Raw genomic sequence first — 20,068 nt, 5'->3', positions numbered from 1 at the left:
GTGTAAGAGTACATTATTAACTTTTGCCTTTAGTTGAGGTCAAAGGGGTCAAATTGTAAAAACCTTCCAAACATGATATCTAAAGAAGCAGAGCTTGGACCGTTCTCTTATTAGGTATGTAGGTGAATCACTTTCGTACAAGAAGCCTATTGCTTTTGGTGGAGGTCAAAGGTCATTTTTGGTAACGAGGGGTCAAATTGTGAAAACTTTGTAACCATATTTAAAGAAGCAAAGCTCGGACAGATCTCATGTTTAGTATGTATGTGAACCACATTAAGTACAAGAAGCCTATTGTTTTTGGTAGAGTTCAAAGATCATTTGGTGTCATCAGGGTTCAAATTCTAGAAATCTTGTAAACATAATATCTCAAGAAGCAAAGCTTGGATAGATCTCGTATTTGGTATGTAGGTAAACCACATTTAAGTACAAGAAGCCTACTGTTTTTTGTGAAGGTTAAAGGTCATTCGGGGTCTCCAAAAGTCAACTTGTAAAAACCTTGTAAACACGATATCTCAAGAAGGTAAGCTTGGGCATATCTCATATTCAATATGTATATGAACTACATTTAGTACAAGAAGCCTATTGTTTTTGGTGGGGGTCAAAGGTCATTTGCATTTGCATGGAGTCAACAGAGGTCAAATTGTGAAAACCTTGTTAACATGATATCTCAATATTGGAAGCTTGAGCAGATCTCCTACTAGGTAAGGTGTTTTAAAATTGAGTAAAAGAAGCATATTGATTTTGGTGTAGGTCAAAAAAGTGAACAAACGCTAAAAAGTTACTCCCCTCCCCACGTACCACATGTCTCTCTACACTGACGCACCTTCCTAAACATAATATTGCAAGAGAAGCTTGGACCATGGAGCTATAGCTCCATCCTTGGCCAGATCACATATGTGGTATGTTTGTACCACATTGAGTACAAGAAGCCTATTGTTTTAGGCGGAGGTCAATTGTCGTTTAAGTTCACCAGGGTCTAAATTGTGGAAACCATGTTTTCAACAATATTTCAACAAGGACAGATGTCATATTTAGTATGTTGATGTAACACATTTAGTACAAGAAGCCTGTTGTTGAGGTGAATGGTCATTTCAGGACAGCCTGTGTCATTGTGAATTTATTGTTTGTCACACCACACTGTTTTACTAGGCTCGAATATGTTGTACACCCTCACTGTACATTACGTCAGATTCATGATGAAAACTGCTCATGTTACATCATCGAAACCAAAATGCATTTACACGTTCTGGTTTTTATGGTTAACAATCCCCCATATACTAGAACTTTCTTTTTCGAATTGTCGAGTTTATTACTCGAGTTAAAAAGGATTCCCGTGATTACTAATGGTTCGTGGAAACTAATTACGTACAGATATAGTGTACGTGCGCAGGGTAATAGTCCTATATTGACCTATACTGTACTTAGTTGTCATTTTTTGTTTGAGTCATATTCAGTCCACGTTAATGCTTGTGTGTTGAAGAGGATTAAATAAACTACTAATAGTCTAAACATCTGAAGGATTGAAAGTGATATAAGGCATTTTGGAAAATCCTGGGTGAAACAAGAAGATTCCGCAGCAAGAGCTGGGTTGGGATCGAAGTACTATATGCTAACCTTTGACCTCTTAAAGCTCAAAATCTTAACTGTCATGGAGGCAAAAGTTGAATGTGGTGTGATAGCCCAAGCCATCAGCTATCATATGGTGGATAGGACATCTCAGTGTAAACTTCTATCTAATATATATATATATATATATATATATATATATATATATATGTGTGTGTGTGTGTGTGTGTGTGTGTGATTTAAACATGATATACATGTATGCGATTTAAACAGTTTAGCATATATGACACAATACAATGGAGATATAGTATTGCTTTTGCGAAGCCAATCATCGCCCAGTGTCTTCGAAGACGACAGATTAAAAGTCGAAAGCTTGTTCCGTACGATGCTATTGATTTTTATGTAACTCCTGACAATAACTTGGGTGTGTTTACACTAGATCCAGGATCAGATCTCGACGTCAGGATTTGACCCTGACGTCGATATCACGGCTGTACTGTAAACGCAGTTCAGATCCGGATCTGATCCTCCTAGCTAGTTTGATGCTGGCAGAGACCAGGATCTGATCCGGACGTCGAGATCAATTTTGAAGATTAAACACTGCAAAAGCACCCTAAAAGTTTCTTGACACCCCTTCCCGGTTGTATACTTGGTCACACGGTGTATTACACTGTGACTACTGACTGGCTCCGCTACTAACCGTCACATTTTCATGGCTGTTTTCCAAAGACGTTCCATTCTTGACAATTCAATTTATAACGTGATAAAATGAAATACTGTTTACCAAACCTTTTTCAAATTCGTTTTTAGAGGCTATTTTTATAGTGTATCTCTTGGCAACAACTTCCAACGCACTGTTCTTCGTATAGGCTAGACCTCCTATATGCTTTCACGTTTAGCCTAGCTAGGAAGCTATTTTTTACCCGTATGTATTTTTTCCCATCTTCTACTTAAGTAGGCTAACTTTATAATATATATGGTAAATAATCTTGTAAAAATTTGCAGGAGTAAAAACCCGAATATAACACTTTCTGCGTAATACGGATGCGGTAGCTGTGTAGACAAAATCCCCTGACAAAGTTGTTATATACCCGGACGCGAATTTTACCCGGATTGTTGTTATGTGTCGTATGTCGTGAACTTACAGCCGCATATTTGAAAAGCATATCTGATATGAGATGGACTTGAATTACTTTGGAGGGATGTGGATAAACAAACTAGTTAGTATTATTACTACGAAGCTCTTGAGGGGACATGGTAAAAACAATTATTACGTACGTAATAATAATACTACGTACAGTACCTACGGAATAATGATCACGTACGTACGTGATAATGTTACGTACGTATTAATCATCACGTACGTACGTAATACAGATCCCGTACGTAATAAATATCATGTACATAGCCCTACGTGGTTGTATTACGTACGTAGTAAATATTACGTACGTATTAAAAAAAAAAACTTTTTACCATGTCCCCTCTAGAGCTTCGTATATTACCTAGCTAGTCAGTTCAAACAAATCAAACTGAAGAAAATGAAAATAACCGGGTGTGTATAACCATAACAAATTTGTCTCATTAAACTGTACGTGGTCCTAGCTATTTGACACAAATTCAAACAGTTGAATAACCGATTTGATCTACCAGTGTTATTCAATCTGTGGATGTGTCCTTCTGTTACATTAATACCGCAGAGACTAATGAGTGGAGTTCATTGTAAATTCCTTTTTTTTTGTATACAGAGGTAAACGGGTTCTTTCATTACCCATCTCAACAGCAAGGACACGTATGGTGGCCAAGAGCAAGCTTATGGTGAAAAACATATTAAGCAGGGAATTGCGTTATAACCGAGCGAGTGAATGTTAGGATACTTTCAGTGAGGAAAAAATTTACCATCTTTTGACAAGATTTTACAAATGCTGATTCTAAAATATAGAGCTGCTTAATACGGTCGTACCACAATTAATCGTTCCATACACTTACACACTAAACTTTCAAGGCCCACCAGAGCATAGATAGAAGTTTTCAACTGGCATTTCCTACCCACCACATGATAGCTGAAGCCAAAGTTGGCCTCTCATGGCACTTGCAAATTTCCATATCAACAACCGTTTAGATTTTGAGCTAGAAGAGGAGCAAGTTTAGCATAGTGAACCCCAATCCGGGGAGGGGAAATTCCCCTGTGCCCTGGCATAGCTATAGGCCTACTACCTACCCTCCCATTCTCCCTTCCCAAGGGGTAAACACTAGAGCTGGGTTGGAAAGAAAACAAATAAATTTGGATAGTATAACACATATTCTATATTTGCAGTACTGATATAACTATAAAAATAAAAAAAATAAAAACTTGTACCACCACTGAGCAAATAAAGAGTCTTGAAGACAAAGTTAAATAGCACTCTTCTAAAAAAATAAATAAATCAATAAAATAACATAAATGAATAAACAAAAAAACAGGAAAGAAACTAGAAACTAAGAGAAAGGAGTAAGAAAAATATCACTAAAGGTGAACACAAAACACAAAATATAATAATGTTTCTCCTGTTTAAAAGAAAATTTGACTAGCAACATAATATTTTAACTGCAATACGCTTAATTCCTGAAACCATCATACTGATGAGGTCAAAAGTCACTGACTTAAAGATTACTGAACTCTAAAGGTGTATATCTTGATTATAATGGGGGGGGGGAATCGTTTTTATTTTTTTTATTTATTTCTGCAATTAGTAAAAAAAAACGATCTTTCTACTCATCATGGTCGTTGTTTACACAAAAAATTTATACAACCAGAAAACTTGTTTATTCAGTCCTGTGGCAGGTTCACTTTTCAGTTATTGAAAATGTGTTTTGCATTTTTTATCAGGGGATTGGGGGCTATCTTATTGACAATAACATAAATTGCTGTTTAAACTTTTATCTGCAAATTGGGAGGATGTCAAAATTTGTTATTCTTATTATATCTATTTTAGTTTTTCCCTGCTATGATGACAAATTCTCTCCAACATAAGTACAATCGCAATACTGATTGCACAACAAAACTTTAATAATTTTCTTAGAGTTGCAGTTAAAGACACTAGGCCAGAAAGTATGGTGAGCAGCGAGGTTTACCCCGTGGCTATAGTCAGGGGGGGGGGGAGAAGCTTCCAAGAAGTGGGGGGGGCACAACATCAGAGGGGCACTTTCGCAGCCCACAATCACCATTCGTTATGCTATAAACTGACACATGTCATATCGCTTAGATGTATATGATGTGTTAGTCTGCTATCAATACTATTATGGTACACTGCAACATTGATTTTTGATTTATAGAGATTGTTTTAACTGTGCTACAAAAAGATATGGGATGCCATTTTAAAAATAGCATGTACAGACTAAAAATAAATAATTAAAATAAAATATTTAAATTAACAAAGCCTTAAGATATCCAAAAGACAGTTCTTCATCAAAGGGGCACATTTTATTTGCCAGTAGGGCGCATTCTCTATTTTGGAAAAAAAGTGGGTGGGGAGTGCACGTGCCCCAAATGCCCCCCAGCTCCGACCCCCCTGGCTATAGTCTTAACAGTTTGCTGAAGATCATGTTATTCAAAATACAGTGTATATACCATCTTCAAAAGGATAAACTCCGGTAGGTTTGGTAACTGAGGTATCTGTGGACAAAAAATGTATACAGAAACACATATATTTATCTATACATATATATATATGTATATATATATATCATAAGAATAAGAACATAACGGCGCACTTCTTGACTAGGGCATGACAAGCTTGTCTCCTGATTTCTAACTCGTCAGGTGCTAATTTGCAACTGAGTTTAAAAGTGTGTCGTTTGAATTTTGTGTTTGTGCATTTGGTATGCAGATAGCATTTTCTTGAATGCCTGTTATTCGACATTTATTGAGAGCCTTTGGTTAGCCTTGATTCAAGGGGTCTATAGATAAGGAAATATTTTTCCTGTGAGCATAGGTTGCAACCTTTTGTGGTGCTGCTGTATGGTCTGGCTTGTTTCCAAATTTTCCATTTAATTTCAAAATTGATTTGTCTGTCCAAGAGTGCCCAGATCTGTTTGCTTAGTTCAGTTTCGTTTCTTTTGTGTTGTTGTGTGAATAAGCTTTTATGGTTGTTGTACCATGTCTTAAATTCAGTTGCACAAAATCCAACGTACGTTTGTGTGTCACCGCTGTCTTGTGTTGTGATACTTGCCTGGTACACAAACTCCCTCATCCCTGCATTTCCCCTTAAGGGGGCATTGTTCTTTTATTCTACAATTGCATTGTTTGGTTGGTGGTCTGTTCTGGTTGTTGATGATATGTGGTGAGCGTCATTTTACATATTTGGCATAACTCAGTTAAACTGTATTTCTGTTAAAAATCTTGTGTATTTTGTTATTTGCTGGGAATTCTTCATTCTAATTTTGAAAAACAAGTTTGCTGATATTGGTTGCCAGATGTTTGCCAAAAGGGGGGGGGGGGGTGGTACCGAATTGTTTTGGGGCTGCGTTTCTTTTTTGTCGTTTTTGTTAATGTTTTTTTTGAATTCCGAGTTTGTAACCACTGTTATTGAGGGCTTCTTGGTATCAGCCTTATAACACCATGCAGTAGACACACAGCAAATCAAACTTAATAATCAAAAAAACATTCCAATAGCTGTAAACAAAAGACCAGTAGAAATATCTTTGAATGCAAAAGTTTTCCACCACACAACAAAGGAATACCTCTGAATTGATGTCAATTGCAGAGCATCCAAGAAAATACTTGCTGCATACCAAAAATTATATTATGCTTGACCGTAACCGCACCTTGATCATCAGCATGAAGTGGCTTGGAAATAAAGAAATTCAGCGACATACTTAGAATGGTAAACATGGTATACAGACACAAACAAATTGAATTTGCATAACAATATATAAAGTCCTCCATATGTTATGATCAATGTTTTCATATGCATATGGCACAATGAAATGCCATAACGTCTGGCCTTACATCACAGTGATATTTAAGATATATACAGCAATGAATATAAGTGGAAGTATATGTCAATGGGAATAATTGTGAAATGGGAGGTAGGTGATTAGCTACTAACTGGCTAAATCAGAGCTTACTTTTAATCTTTACTGAGAAAAAGTAGGGATTGAATATGAATTGAGGATGGAGTACTATATGAATACTTCCTTACCATGATTCTGTTACACTATTCTGTTACACTGTTCCGGCATACTAAGAAAGTATGGAATATAACAGATGAAGTCCACTTTAGGGATCGTATTATCAGCATTCTGATCAAAGAAGAAGAAGAAGAAGAATAAGAGATAAGTGCAGCTGTTGTCATGTATCAACGCCTTGATAAAGTCATTTTAAGTTATATTGAGACACAAATAACACCAACATTTTCCATCGAAGCTTATCCAACTGTCACATTTTGGCATATTAATTTCTGAAAAGTTGTTATGGATCATCCAGTATTATAAACTACTATATAAGTTTTTGAAACATATTTATCCAAAATAGCCGGAAAACAGAAAACAATATTAATTCTCAAGAAAGAAATGCACTGAGTTACTAACATTTGAAAGCTGGTGGAAAGGGGCACAAAGGTTTGATTAAATTTATTATTTTTCGGTTTAGTTTCAATTTTTTCCCCTTTTATTTCAAATTTTTTTAGTACAAGGAAAACTGCTGCTGCTTTAGGACAATTCCTTGATTTAATGGTTGTGTAACTATAAGACAACACATCTATTGCTAGACCATTTGGCTTGGCATAGCTAGCTATCATTACCTGCAAATACTGGCTATTTGAGAGCGACTAAGATCAGAGTTTCATGGCTATGGATCAAGTCCTTGTTAGGACATTGGCTGGGCACATCTGACCATTAATTGCATGCAGATATTGGCTATTTGGGAGCGGCTCAGATCGCAGTTTCATGGCTCCATTGTTAGACCGTTTGGTTGGGCATAGCTGACTATAATTACCTGCAAATACTAGTTATTTGGGAGTGGCTAAGATCGCAGTTTCATGGCTATGTATAAAGTCCGTTGTTAGGATGCTGGCTGGACACGGCTGACCTAACTGCATGCAGATATTGGTTATTTGGGGTAAGATCAGAGTTTCATGGCTTTGTCACAAGTCCATCGTTAGGCCATTTGCTGGGCACGGCTGACCAGTAATTGCATGCAGCTATCGGCTAATCGGAAGCGTCTAAGATCAGAGCGCATTGCTTTGTTAATTGCAAGCCTGTTGCAATATCTCTTTAGGTTTGGGACAACACCATCTGAGGGGGACAAATGAAACACAACAGTCGTAACCATTTGTACTATACTTACAAGGTGAAGATCATTAAGAATTCTGTCTATCCGTTGAGGTTCTACCACCTGAAGTAAACCAAACATAGCCTGTATGGATATGGCACATGCTCTTCTTAAGTCTGATTTGTTGAACTGCCTCTGTGGAGGAATGAGATATGAATGGTAAAACATTTCCATGTGCACATCTCAAAGGGATATTCTGGTATCTAAATATGATTAATTAATATAAATGTTGGGAATATTCTGTATCTTGAGGTCAAAAACAACATCCTCATAGCATTATGGTGTATGGCGAAGATATGATTTTTGACCTCTGACGAAACGTCAGAGTGTCCCATTGGATGTTGTTGCTCACCATGAGATATGAGATGGATTCCTGTGTATAAAGACTGGACTCTATGGCGTCCCTCGGTGCTGGAGGTAACTTCAGAAGAAACTCACAAATTAAGGCAACAGTGCAAAATTCGGACAAGCCAAAGAATGTACTCGAACTGACCACATTGTAAACCTAAACGAAGCAAAATGAAAAGAGATATTGCTTTGAAACGATAACTGTGAAAACTTGAAGATATATACTTACACATAATCCAAAATGATTGTCTTAGTATTTGATAGCATTAATTAAGCAGCTAAATTCAAAAGTTCTGTACTATTAATTATGACTGGGGCATGTATTAATTTTATGTTACTTTTACATAAATTGTTATACATTGCAGCAATATGAGTTGATAATAGCCACTTAACCATCAGTAGAACTGGTTAATATCAAAGAATCATATGTTGTTCCAGTGATTCTCACTCATAAAAATTAACCTGCCAATAACTATGACTTTCTAAATATTGGTACAATTTTAATAAGCCATATAAGTGGATCAATTGTACTTTGCAACAATTTAAAAAAAAAAAAAAAAATCAGCTGAATTTAATAAATTTTTAATGCAAGTTCTAACAAGTTTACTGAAGTTTTTGGCATACGTTGCATTTGAAGTTAAATTTAGAAACATCAGCTTTCCTTCATAAGACACCACCCACTATGAGTGTACAACATGAAGGTAATTAATATCTTGTGAATGTTCGGAGGTAATGATGAAAATTAGTCATATTAAAAAAAAAAAAAAGAAGCCTTCTGGAACCAACTCTAAAAACTGGAGCTACAAATACTTATCTTATGTACAGTAGTTTATATTAAAAGTCATAGCAAATCAAAAATCAAATATTCATTTCAGTCCAAGAAAGAAATACCACGCAGTTAGCAGGGAAAGGTACTTCAAAGCACTCACCTCTTTAATGAAAACCTTTTGTGCTTCGCTTAATGCTCGTGGAAGTTCTGATTCTAACTCTTGAAACTTGAGATGTCTGTAACAATCAACCCATACAAAATATTCCATTTTGAAATGTCTGAATCTTACTTCCAAAAGTTGAGATAAATGTCTGTTTTAATGGTATATTTTGAAAAGTCTGATTCTACCCCACCACCCCCCTCCACACTTGAGATGTCTGTACAAGTAAAATCATAAGGAATTTTTACATTTTGAAATGTCTGATTCTACCTTCCCAAACTTGAGATGTCTTTAAGAATCAAATCCTATGAAGTTTTACATCTTGAAATGTCGGTTTTTAACTTCCAAAACGGATCAGAATTGAAGGAGTAGAATGCAATTATATCAACTAAACTTCACAAGAAGTTAGTTAATGTAAATAATAGTATTGTTGTGTTGCCTAAGCATTTGAATTAGTAACAAGAAAGCACTAAACAGTACTGAAACATTTCCAATTGACAATTAATCAAGTACATTAGTACATCAATTACAGAAACCTTGCTGAGAAAATTACAAAACAAATTTGAAGAATGGAAAAGAAATTTTGTCCGAGAGGATTCACCAGTGCATTTATAAGGATTACGAGTACAGTGCTCTCCTTATGGAGTTATCCATTTCATCATGACTTGCGTACCCTGAAACCAGGAATCACTCCCCGTTTCAATCGATTCAACCCAGAAAGTGACAAGAAAGAGCTTCCAAAAGCTTCTTACTAGCATATAATCAAAGGAAATTGAACAACTGAAACCTACACTGGAAAACTAGAAAACAAATTTTTGGAAAGAGCCATGAAATTTTGTGACTAGATTTATAGTATTAGATTAGCTAGTAAAATAATTAATATGTAAAAGTAAGTTGGCCTGACGTTTCGATCCTAGCAGGATCTTCTTCAAAGGCTAAATGACAAGTAACAGTAACAGACAATACAGACAGGTTAATGAGCATGGTGAACACAAAGAGATGCATGAAAGGGATTGTCTACTAATCCCCTTTCATTCATCTCTTTGTGTTCACCATGCTCATTAACCTGTCTGTATTTTGTGCGTGTTTTTGTCCCTTCTGTTACTGTTACTTGTCATTTAGCCTTTGAAGAAGATCCTGCTAGGATCGAAACGTCAGGCCAACTTACTTTAACACATTCTCCTACACAGGCTCTCTAGTGGATAAGCAGTTTGCTAACAGTTTTATTTTAAAATAATGAATAAACAGACCCATCTTTATCTCCGTCTAGCTTGTGGAATGTTTTGGTTAAGTATTTCATTTTTTCCTCCGTGATGTAATCCAGCAGAGTTGATAATTGTAAGAGGTACGGTGACTCCGGCGTCATCACTATCGCCTCGGACAGGTGAGGCGAGCTGACTGCCTCCGCCTCCATGATTTCAGATAATACACTGATGACAAGAGAGTTTTACACACTGATTTGTGAAATAAAAAATTAAAGATCGCCAATACAGTCATACAAATTCGTAACAAAATTAAATAAGGGGGCTACGTATCTGCAAACTTCAACGAGCCAATTTAATATAGACACACTTGAAGCATCCTTCCTAACAGAGACAATTTAACAATTTATTAAATGTATCAAGATATCAGTTTTGGAGATTGTTTACAAAATCAAGAAAAAGTGTCTATTTTTTTAATTTTGTTTATGATGGAAAAAAGCTCACTTTTAACCAAGTTTTTACACATTAATATTTTGGGAGCAATACTTAATGAAATCCATTTGTGAATTGTGTCATGACGGGAGTCTGTTGCCCTTTGGCTCAATGCTATTTATTACGGCATCTTGAATGTTAAATGTTAATCTGCCCAAGTCCAAGCTGTCAATAAAATATGACGAAATATATCGTAATTATAGAGATAATTTATGCCATGAATTTAACCTTAAATTTCATCTTTCAATTATTCTCAATCCTTTGCACAGACTGTTTGGTATTTTCAAGAAACATTTCTTCTTGAGCGCTTCTTAAAAAGGTATAAAAAGTAGTAATTTTAGTGAACATCTGCAAATATATATATTACATAAAACAGAAATGTTGACAAATCTATGTACTTCTTTCATATGATACATATCTAACTTAGATATAAGCTTACCGGTCACTCTCCCCATCGCAATTCTCTGTGACTTCTTCAGTTTCTGTTATTGTCTCATCTACTGGAGATTCTGTGAGTCTGAAATCGGTCAATATTTATCCATTAAAAATTAAAACACTGACAGGGATGAAGATGGAATCAGATGTTTGTAAATAGTTAATAGTGGAAATATCGCTGAACACAATCTCATGTTTAATGCTGTTAGTTCATCCAACATATCCATCTGTTTGTTTGTATTTTAGGGTGCTTTCAGTTTATTCATAATCCACGTAGGGTTGTAAAGAAAGTTTACTTTGAACCCAGTTTAAACTTTTTCACAAAAATCACACTAGATATAAATTGTAAAAAAATACCAATGATTTCATAATATTTATCAATTGTTGTTGTGAGAAAAGTGAATACTACGCGGTATGACCAGAAATTAGGAAGTCGAGCCTTCAATAGTTTTTCAGTTGGCGACCTACTTTGACTAGTGACAGGTTTAAATACAATGATAATCTGGCTACATGAAGCACTAACAATGATATCAGAAGTGCACAGAACAACCATGTAGAATTGCCAAAAAAATAAATAAAAAAAAACTAACCCCTGTGCACCATAATAAGTTAAAGTTGTCAGAATCAAGGTATGCTTGAAAAGGAGATATAAATTTATATGACAAAGTATAATAACCATTTTCTTTGGACTGGTAATATGGTAATAACCGATATGTCAGTGACTATTTTACTTACCTCTCTTGCAGGGGAAAGGCAACTGCCTCGCATTTCACATTTACTTCTTCTTCTTCCTCCTCCGTTTCTCTTGTCTCTCCGCCACTCTTTCCCGTCTCTGTCATCTTAACTCTGTGATGACATACGTACCCACCATAATCTTTCATTCGCTCTCTCTCCCCGACGGCGAACGGACGCCTATCCGTTCCGCTTCCCTTTTTGAAACCTCCGACACTTCTCTGCCTCGTTTCCTTTCCGTATAAATTATGGTACTTTTCACTAGCTAATAACTTGACAGTTTTCTGGCCGCCCTTTTGTTCATCTCTTGAAACCATGGCCCTCTTTGATGGGTAAGAATGTACCCTTTCCAGTTTATGACTGGTCTCTGTGATCGGAGGTTGCATTCGTTTCTTGCTGACTTTATCGGCGAGGTGATCCGATATCCGTGGATCGTTTTCCCTCCGCTTGACCGGTTTTATCTTGGTCATCTGTCTCCTGATGGACATCTCCTCTAGACTCAACGACTTAAAAGTCTTACCGTCCTTCTTTGATAAGCTCGAGACGGTATTATCCCGGTCAACTGGGTCGGACTCGGACTTTGGTCTGGGCTGCTGCTGTGTTTCCATTTCTGGCCATGGTCGGATCTTTTCTTTCTTTCTCGGAAGCTTGACATTGGTTTTGGATGCCCACATTGATGAATCTTCTCTGAGAAATAATTGTTAAAGAATTGATTTTCCTCCTTATATTGCAGATGTTTATTTCAATGATAATCGCATAATGCTGTGTAATTCAAATACCGTAAAACGAGAGTATATTCCACCTGTCGAGAAGATCCGATTATAACCACACAAGAGCCACCTTGCATACTATGGTATGGTCCACATACAAACAACAAGTAATGTTGGGTAATTCAATACTGCAAACAAAATATTACCAACTGTCAAGCTAATCCAAGGGGTTCTCCAGCTTTTCTGTGGAGGTTGCTGTAGACCAGCATGTCTATACTGTCGACAGGCGCGTAGTTAGGGGGGGAAGGGGGAAACCGCCCCCCTTGAGCATATTTTTTTTTGTATGTTCGCTAGTTATTCCAAAATAGAAAATGCAAAAGATGCAACTTACAAGGCCTGGGAAGTGCCATTTACAGCGATCTGGGCGGCATTTTCGGCCAAAATTCTCTTGTACGCTTCGCGCCAACCCATGGTGGAGCTACGCTTACATAATTTGCAGTGCCATATATACGGCTCTGATAGTTTGCCTACAGGTTCGCCCATCCCTTAGCAAATTCCTGGCTACGTGCCTGACTGTCGACGGATCTCTGAATCAAAGTAATATGATTGCATGAAAGTGTCCACTATTATGTAGACACACAGGACGACCTTGCATGCAGATATGCTGAGTGATTGACTAGTTAAAGGTTATCACTTTTGCAGTTTCTTTAAATAAAAACAAAACAGGGCTAGCCTATAGAAAACACAAGTTAAGTTGATTGGAAATTTTTAGTTTGACTTGAAATGAAAAGTAACTGCAAACACAGGTTGACGATAGACCCAATGTAATCCAATAAAAATGAGAGAAAGAAAAATTCAATTAGAGAATATATTCAACTACCTCTCCATTAGATTGGAAGGTCGCCCTCCGACATGCAAATCTCTGTATTCCGACTCTAACGTCCCAGCGGAGTCTCTCTTCATCTCTGATTCCTCTTGATCTCCAGTTGAATAATAACCCTGCCAGTCCCTAATACAAAGAATCCAAATATGATATGGGAAATGATGATAAACTGGAAGAAACACAACTTTAACCCTGCCATTACCCAGATCTGCTGCTCTAAAACCCAAATGCTCTCAACAAAGAAAAAATCAATGAATGACATCACTAATATTTCTTCTGTCCCCCCTCCTTCTCCCCTTGTTCCCCCCCCCTATCACTCCTCTTCTCATAGCTCTCTCCACCCAGTTTTCTCCACCACTTTCTGTACTTGTCCTTCTCCAGTTTATTCCCTACCCCCCCCCTTCCCTTAATACTCTCTTTGTTCCTCCACTGTTTATCCCCTACCTCTCCTCTTCCCCTGTTGGTTTCTCTCTTTCCTCTCTCCATCCCTTGTCTACTAATCCCCTTACATCTATCTCTTTGTGTTCACCATGCTCATTGTCAATATTATGTGTGTGTTTTTGTCCCTACTTTTACTGTTACTTGTCATATAGCCTGAAGAAGATCCTGCTACAGTAGGATCGAAACGTCAGGCCAACTTACTTTTACACATTCTCCTACACAGGCTCTCTAGTGGATAAGCAGGTTGCTAACGGTTTTAATTTATTTTGATAAAAACAACTTAAAAGCATCTCGGGTCTACCATCCATCAAAATGAAATATTGTCTTTTCTACGTCATAGCAATTTTAATCTGTTGATATTTCCTGTCATTTCTAATGTTCTTTATACACATTAAAGTGTAGTTACTGCAGGCAAGTTTAGAAAGTAGCTTTCTGAATCAATTTCAACTATTATGTATAGAGAGAGTAAACTGTATTTGCAAAAATTTGAGAAATAAAGCAAAGGAACTTGTGTTCACCAATATCGATGTCATTTCTTAGGCTGGATGGAGTTGAAATGAACATTTCATGGACTCACTGTAATGTGATATGTGTGAGTTAACCCTAGTAGGATAGGAAAGTTTCATAGCAAGTTGGTTACATCATTCGTTTCATGAGCTTCTTTGCATGTGAATACCTTAACCTGAAAACCAAGGGCGGGGGAAGCACTTTTAATCTGGGGGGGCACCGACATCAAAGGGCACTTTGCAGAAATTTGATTGGACTGATGCAGCCTGATATTTAGTACCCTTTATAACTCTTATTGTTTTATCTTATTTGCGTATACACATCACTCCATCAACGCCCCCCCCCAAGGAAAATATGCATACTAGCACTACAATATCCAATGTGCAAATTGGGAAACAAGGCACAAGTTTTCTTTTGAGACAAAATGAGGTGAAATCATGCTAGTTGCTAATGTAGGAATCTTCCGAATTAGAGTTTATTTCTTGTTAATATCTTAACAAATTTTTTCCATTCGAAATAGCTTTGAGTTTGCCCCACAGAAATTCATTAACAGTCAGGGGCGTGGCCAGGATTTGCAAGGTTGTATGCACGACTATCGTCCAAGAAAATTTTTGGTTTTACAAACCCCTCAGATGGCCGGAAACGGCCCTTCCCGATTGTTCATTCTGGTTCCCTGGCCTCTTGCTAACTTGAGACACCTCAATGTTTATGTAGAAAAAGGGCACATTTTTAACCTGAGGAAAAGTGGGGGGGCACGTGCCCCCTGTGCCCCCCCGGTTCCGCCGCCCTTGGTGAAAACTACAAGAGTGTGGTACAATTGTAAGTTAAGTTTTGTATATATGTAATGTACTCATGCCAGGGACTACTGCTCGTGTTGTGAAAACTGAACTTAACGGTTTGTACTGTGTGTAGTTTGTTATCTATTGGTTTCATAAGCAAACGTCTAACAAGGACCTAAAAAAGTCTTCAACAGGTTTGCAAATAGTTGCTTCAATTTGATGTCGAGTAGAGTCACTGCCAGTGATATTTCCTGACTTAACTGAAGCCATGAACTCACTCTATGAGGTAAAACTTAACACAGACTTCTTCGAGTTACTTAACCTGACTGGTTAATACGGCATATTTTTTTAATGCATATATTTTTTAATGATATATAAAACTTACAAGATACTTGAGCTGTGGTCTTCAGCCAAGAACCTGCTTCTTGAGTGGAACGGAACTGATTTAGTCTTCGTGACTTGGTCAGGTAACGGTTGACTAAAACTTGGCATGTGATGGTACTTCTTCAATGGAACCATTTTTAATGAAGTTGATGATCTAGAGGTGTGGAAAAACGAATGCCAATATGCGCTTTTGTACATGAACGTTTTTCACTTCTGCTAAGAAAGTTAAAGACAATCAAATCATAAATCCAATGGAGTTTTTGAATTTCTGTGTGGCCTGATATGATTTGATGTTATATAAACTAAAGATACACAACATTAAACTGATCTCATCCTTTTTAATTTGTAACTTCAACTTATCTTGTAAAATTTCTTCTGAAAATTGAAAACATATTTTGACAGCAATTACTCTTCAGAAATAATTTGATCGAGAACAAGAAGCCCCCAAACGATCACTTCTGGTATAGTGAATAACAAAGCCACATTATTCAGGACTATTAGTCCTGAATAATGTGACTTTGCCATTCGGCTAAATAATATTGAACACTTCCAGGAAAAGAGAAGAATACATTGGCTAGATGTACGACTCTCGAATTTCTTTCACTGTTATTGAGATCTCTAACATTCTTTAAATATTTGCAATCTCTAAGTATGTGGTAAAATTTCGGGCATAATATTTGTAAACTCTGTGTACACGTGATGAAATTACTACACTATCGTAATCAACCATTAGATTCAGTTATCATTCAACTATTTATTCATTCATTCAAACCAGCAGATATTGCTGGTTTGTGGTTAAGTCTGTCAGACTATGTAAGGAGCCAAATAAATAAAACTTTCCAACTATTTCATGATAAAGCAACTTGCGTGAGTAGCCTTGAAAGATGAGGTGCTCAAATTTGTTTGGTTTTACAGATTTTCCCATCCCCCCCTCTTTCCCTTCTTTTTTGTACCATGAGTTAAATATCTTTAGATATGATCTCGACTTGAAAATAAGGGGTGTTTAAAGCTTGCAATTAGTGAATGGAAAACTGATATTGCAATTTCTTACCGAAATAACTGGGCTTGATATGGCATTGGAGACAATTCGTCAGAAATCTGAACGGAGTCCATCTTTCGTCTCACATTGCTCTTACTGTAGCTTGGATGTAACCTCGGCCGCTTAGTCTTGAATATATGACATGAGAGGAGAAAGGAAAGTAAAGTGTGTATAGGTTTGATATTTATTAAGAAACTTTCATAAAAGATGTTTTGGACAATCAAGAACAGTCTTCAACTGCATTGTATCTTATAAACCTAATATTGACAGAGCAATATTGCTTCAATATTATCAGGTACTTTACAGCAAAACTGTTTAATGTCAATAAAATGTTCACCTCCCTGGTCCACGTCTGCCTTCTATCTGCTCTATCGTCCTCTCGTTGAAGAATCAGAGGTAATTTGGAACAGATGGAATCGAATGATGGAGGGTTTGCCTCTTTATCACGATGAGGTTTACTTTGGCGGTCAAGTTGCGGTAGTAAGGAATCCATCTTGACTGGTGCTGAAGCAAACCTAAGTTAAGAAAAAACATAATCAATGATTTATTGACATAATAGATATACCTAGGCTATATCAAACCAATATCAAGAAATACTAAAGAACAACAAATAGTCTTAAAAATGAAACTTTCATGCCATACTGAATGAAGACAGTTGTAATAAACAGGTATACATAAAGGTATTGAGTACACAAATATTCATCAATACAGTAGGTGTTGAATATATATATACTCAGCCAGTTATAACAATTCTCCAATGCTTAATTACCAATCTATACTTCCTGCTCATATCATATGAGTCAAATTACTGACAATACTGACAGCATAAAAAGCATAACCTTTATCTGATACAGTAGAAATATAATATCCTAGTGCTCAAAATGTCAGTACGACAAGTGGGCTTTGAAATGTGCAAGTACATTATAGGAAATCATGTCCCAACTAGGTGACATGCTCTTTGGCACTACAAAGCACATTTCATACCTAATATTATCCAAATTAAGCACAGCTAGGGAAAATGGGTTGAGTGTTTAGAGTCTGTTGACATTTTCACCGATTCAATTATCAAAAACACTACCAATCATTCATGGAATGCTTATTGTTCAAGAGCTACAAACTTTCACTTATCCTTCATTCTGTATTGAAAACCTTTGAAGAGTGCAACCCACTGAGACATCAGTTCAAGAATTAACCGTTATTGTTAACTTGTTGCCTAGATAGACGTTAGAGTAACAGATAGACTATGGAAGGTTACGTGCAGTTAAAACACACAAAACTGGTACTTCAGAAGTCTGAGTCTAATGAAGATGACACTCTGGCAATTTGTCATTAGCCTTACTTAGGCATAGGCTTAAGCCAACACTCACAGCAGTCTGACCTCATGTAAAATGATGTAGGCTAAATGTGGTTGGATGGGGTGCAGATAAAGTTAATTAAGATTCATCTTGCGAAGTGCAAGGCTTTTAAGGCCTAGTGGCAATGTCAACCTCAAACGCATACTCATTGTAATCGTACGTAGACGGTTATAGTGTTCCCACTGATAACAGGTAGGCTATAGATTAGGCTTAATTGTACTTAGCCATTATCGACTACTGTAGGCCTAGGCCCTAGATAAATATACTGCAAATATGTCGTGGAACGGGTACCTCGGCATATACACTCGTTCGTAAAAATGGCGACGGTTATCTCGTTTGTCTATTTGATAAATGACCGGGTGCCATCGATATCACGAGCCTTTCTACTCTCCATCAAGACAGAACTCCATCTCCTATATGCTTGCATCTCCTCATGACAGTCGAATGTCACATATCTTTAGTTTTCTATGCCTAGGTCAAGGTGAAATGACTTCGTTTAATTACGTCTACGCTTTCGTTAGTTACCAAACAGAGTGACCAACACTCAGAAGGGCTTTATGCTAGATTGAAGAAGTTTTATAGTTCATTGTCACGTGATACTCGTAGAACGAATGCTGCATGTATGATCGGCATTTGTAGGGCAAACAACAACTAAGAAGTCTGTCATTTCCCAACGATCTAGTTATAGACTTCGTTACTTCGACCGAGCTATAAAAGATTTGAATAAGTGGTTAACATTATTTGAACACTCCTAGTTTTGATACGTGGTATATGGTTTATCGATTCCACTAGCTGTCAAAGAACCAGGCTTTGTGTTCTCAAAGCCTAGTGTCAGGGTCATGAACTTTATTTCGATGAGTTCAAAAGCCTGCCATGTTGATGTAGGCTTAACTTTATCCTTTTAGAACTTAAGTGTAGCACATTAACACCTAACAATGAGCTAGTACTTACATATCTTCAAGGTTCACTTAGATTACTCTTAACAAAATACGCGTTGCCCCGCTAACCCAGACAATAGAAAGGCTACTGTATAGATAGGCCTACGATTCACTTCATACTATTCAAACAGGATATTCATACTCCGCTCATATTGAAAATACGGGAGCTTTAAACTTGCTGACCTTAATTTTAATTATATTATCGTTGAGAAAAAGATGTCAGCCATATATGGCTGACATCTTTTTTGGCAAGCCGTTTTACTTTTTATTCGATATTTGCTGATATCAACAATTTATGCTGATATCAGCAATAATTTAATGATAGCACCAATTATTTGCTGATATCATCAAATCATTAGATGATATCATCAAATGGTTTGATGATATCAGCAGTTTCGAAAGTTTGGAAATTTCGTTTTATCCCGAAATGATATCAACTTTTAATCATGAAATGTCAACATTATTTTATCGCGATCTTTCGTGATAGAATGTCGTTATTTAGACTTTGCAGTCTTTTTTAAATTTTTCTATAAATGTCCCTTCTGAACCAACACCATAGACATTGAAGTACGGGAGTGGGCTGACACATTGTATCGCCGTGTCTTTAACCTGTGAAGCTATGAACAAAAGTGAGGGCGCTTTCGTTGTACGGCAAAAAAAAAAAAAAAAAGGCCAGATAATTTGAGTGTCTTCAAGCGTGCAGGGTAAAGATCTTACTTAAGATGAACTATGATGTAGTCATATTTATTTTGGTTAAATGGTTTTGACAAAAGCAAGAATGAAGAAAAAAAAAAGAACACTGTATCACAGTAACGATGATATTAACTTAGGCAAAACTTTATTAATCTATTTTCTGAATAAAAAATAATCTTATCTAATATATCCACAATTACAAAACATAAAGAAACCACTTCATATATCTTCATAAAAACTATATTAAATCATATCACTCGGCGGTTTCTTTTACCAAATAATTTTATATATAAGAATAAGACTAAATTTATCTTATTTTGCAAAA

General features: G+C 36.6%; 1 protein-coding gene across 1 annotated transcript; it reads right to left on the bottom strand.

Annotated features, from left to right (window-relative positions):
* Positions 1 to 3,852: 3,852 nt before the first annotated feature.
* On the bottom strand, positions 3,853 to 18,727 carry LOC139968923 (uncharacterized). The gene is made up of 13 exons (XM_071973545.1): positions 18,404 to 18,727; positions 17,095 to 17,272; positions 16,770 to 16,885; positions 15,720 to 15,872; positions 13,605 to 13,733; positions 12,018 to 12,701; positions 11,287 to 11,364; positions 10,404 to 10,583; positions 9,154 to 9,229; positions 8,229 to 8,381; positions 7,892 to 8,011; positions 6,747 to 6,846; positions 3,853 to 5,218 (listed from the first exon to the last, which is right to left on the bottom strand). The coding sequence occupies exons 1-12, from the start codon at positions 18,409 to 18,411 to the stop codon at positions 6,757 to 6,759; spliced, it is 1,965 nt and encodes a 654-aa protein (XP_071829646.1). The 5' UTR covers positions 18,412 to 18,727; the 3' UTR covers positions 3,853 to 5,218; positions 6,747 to 6,756.
* Positions 18,728 to 20,068: the final 1,341 nt, after the last annotated feature.

This window comes from Apostichopus japonicus, chromosome 6 (assembly GCF_037975245.1).
Source record: "Apostichopus japonicus isolate 1M-3 chromosome 6, ASM3797524v1, whole genome shotgun sequence".
Classification (NCBI taxonomy): Eukaryota; Metazoa; Echinodermata; class Holothuroidea; order Aspidochirotida; family Stichopodidae; genus Apostichopus; species Apostichopus japonicus.
This window is presented reverse-complemented; position numbering and strand designations above follow the sequence as displayed.

Coding starts and splice junctions, on each gene's coding strand:
- LOC139968923 (XM_071973545.1), bottom strand. Junction 16,886..17,094: donor GGCAGACGTGGACCAGGGAG/GTGAACATTTTA, acceptor CATATATTCAAG/ACTAAGCGGCCGAGGTTACA. Junction 15,873..16,769: donor TATCAAGCCCAGTTATTTCG/GTAAGAAATTGC, acceptor CCACACCTCTAG/ATCATCAACTTCATTAAAAA.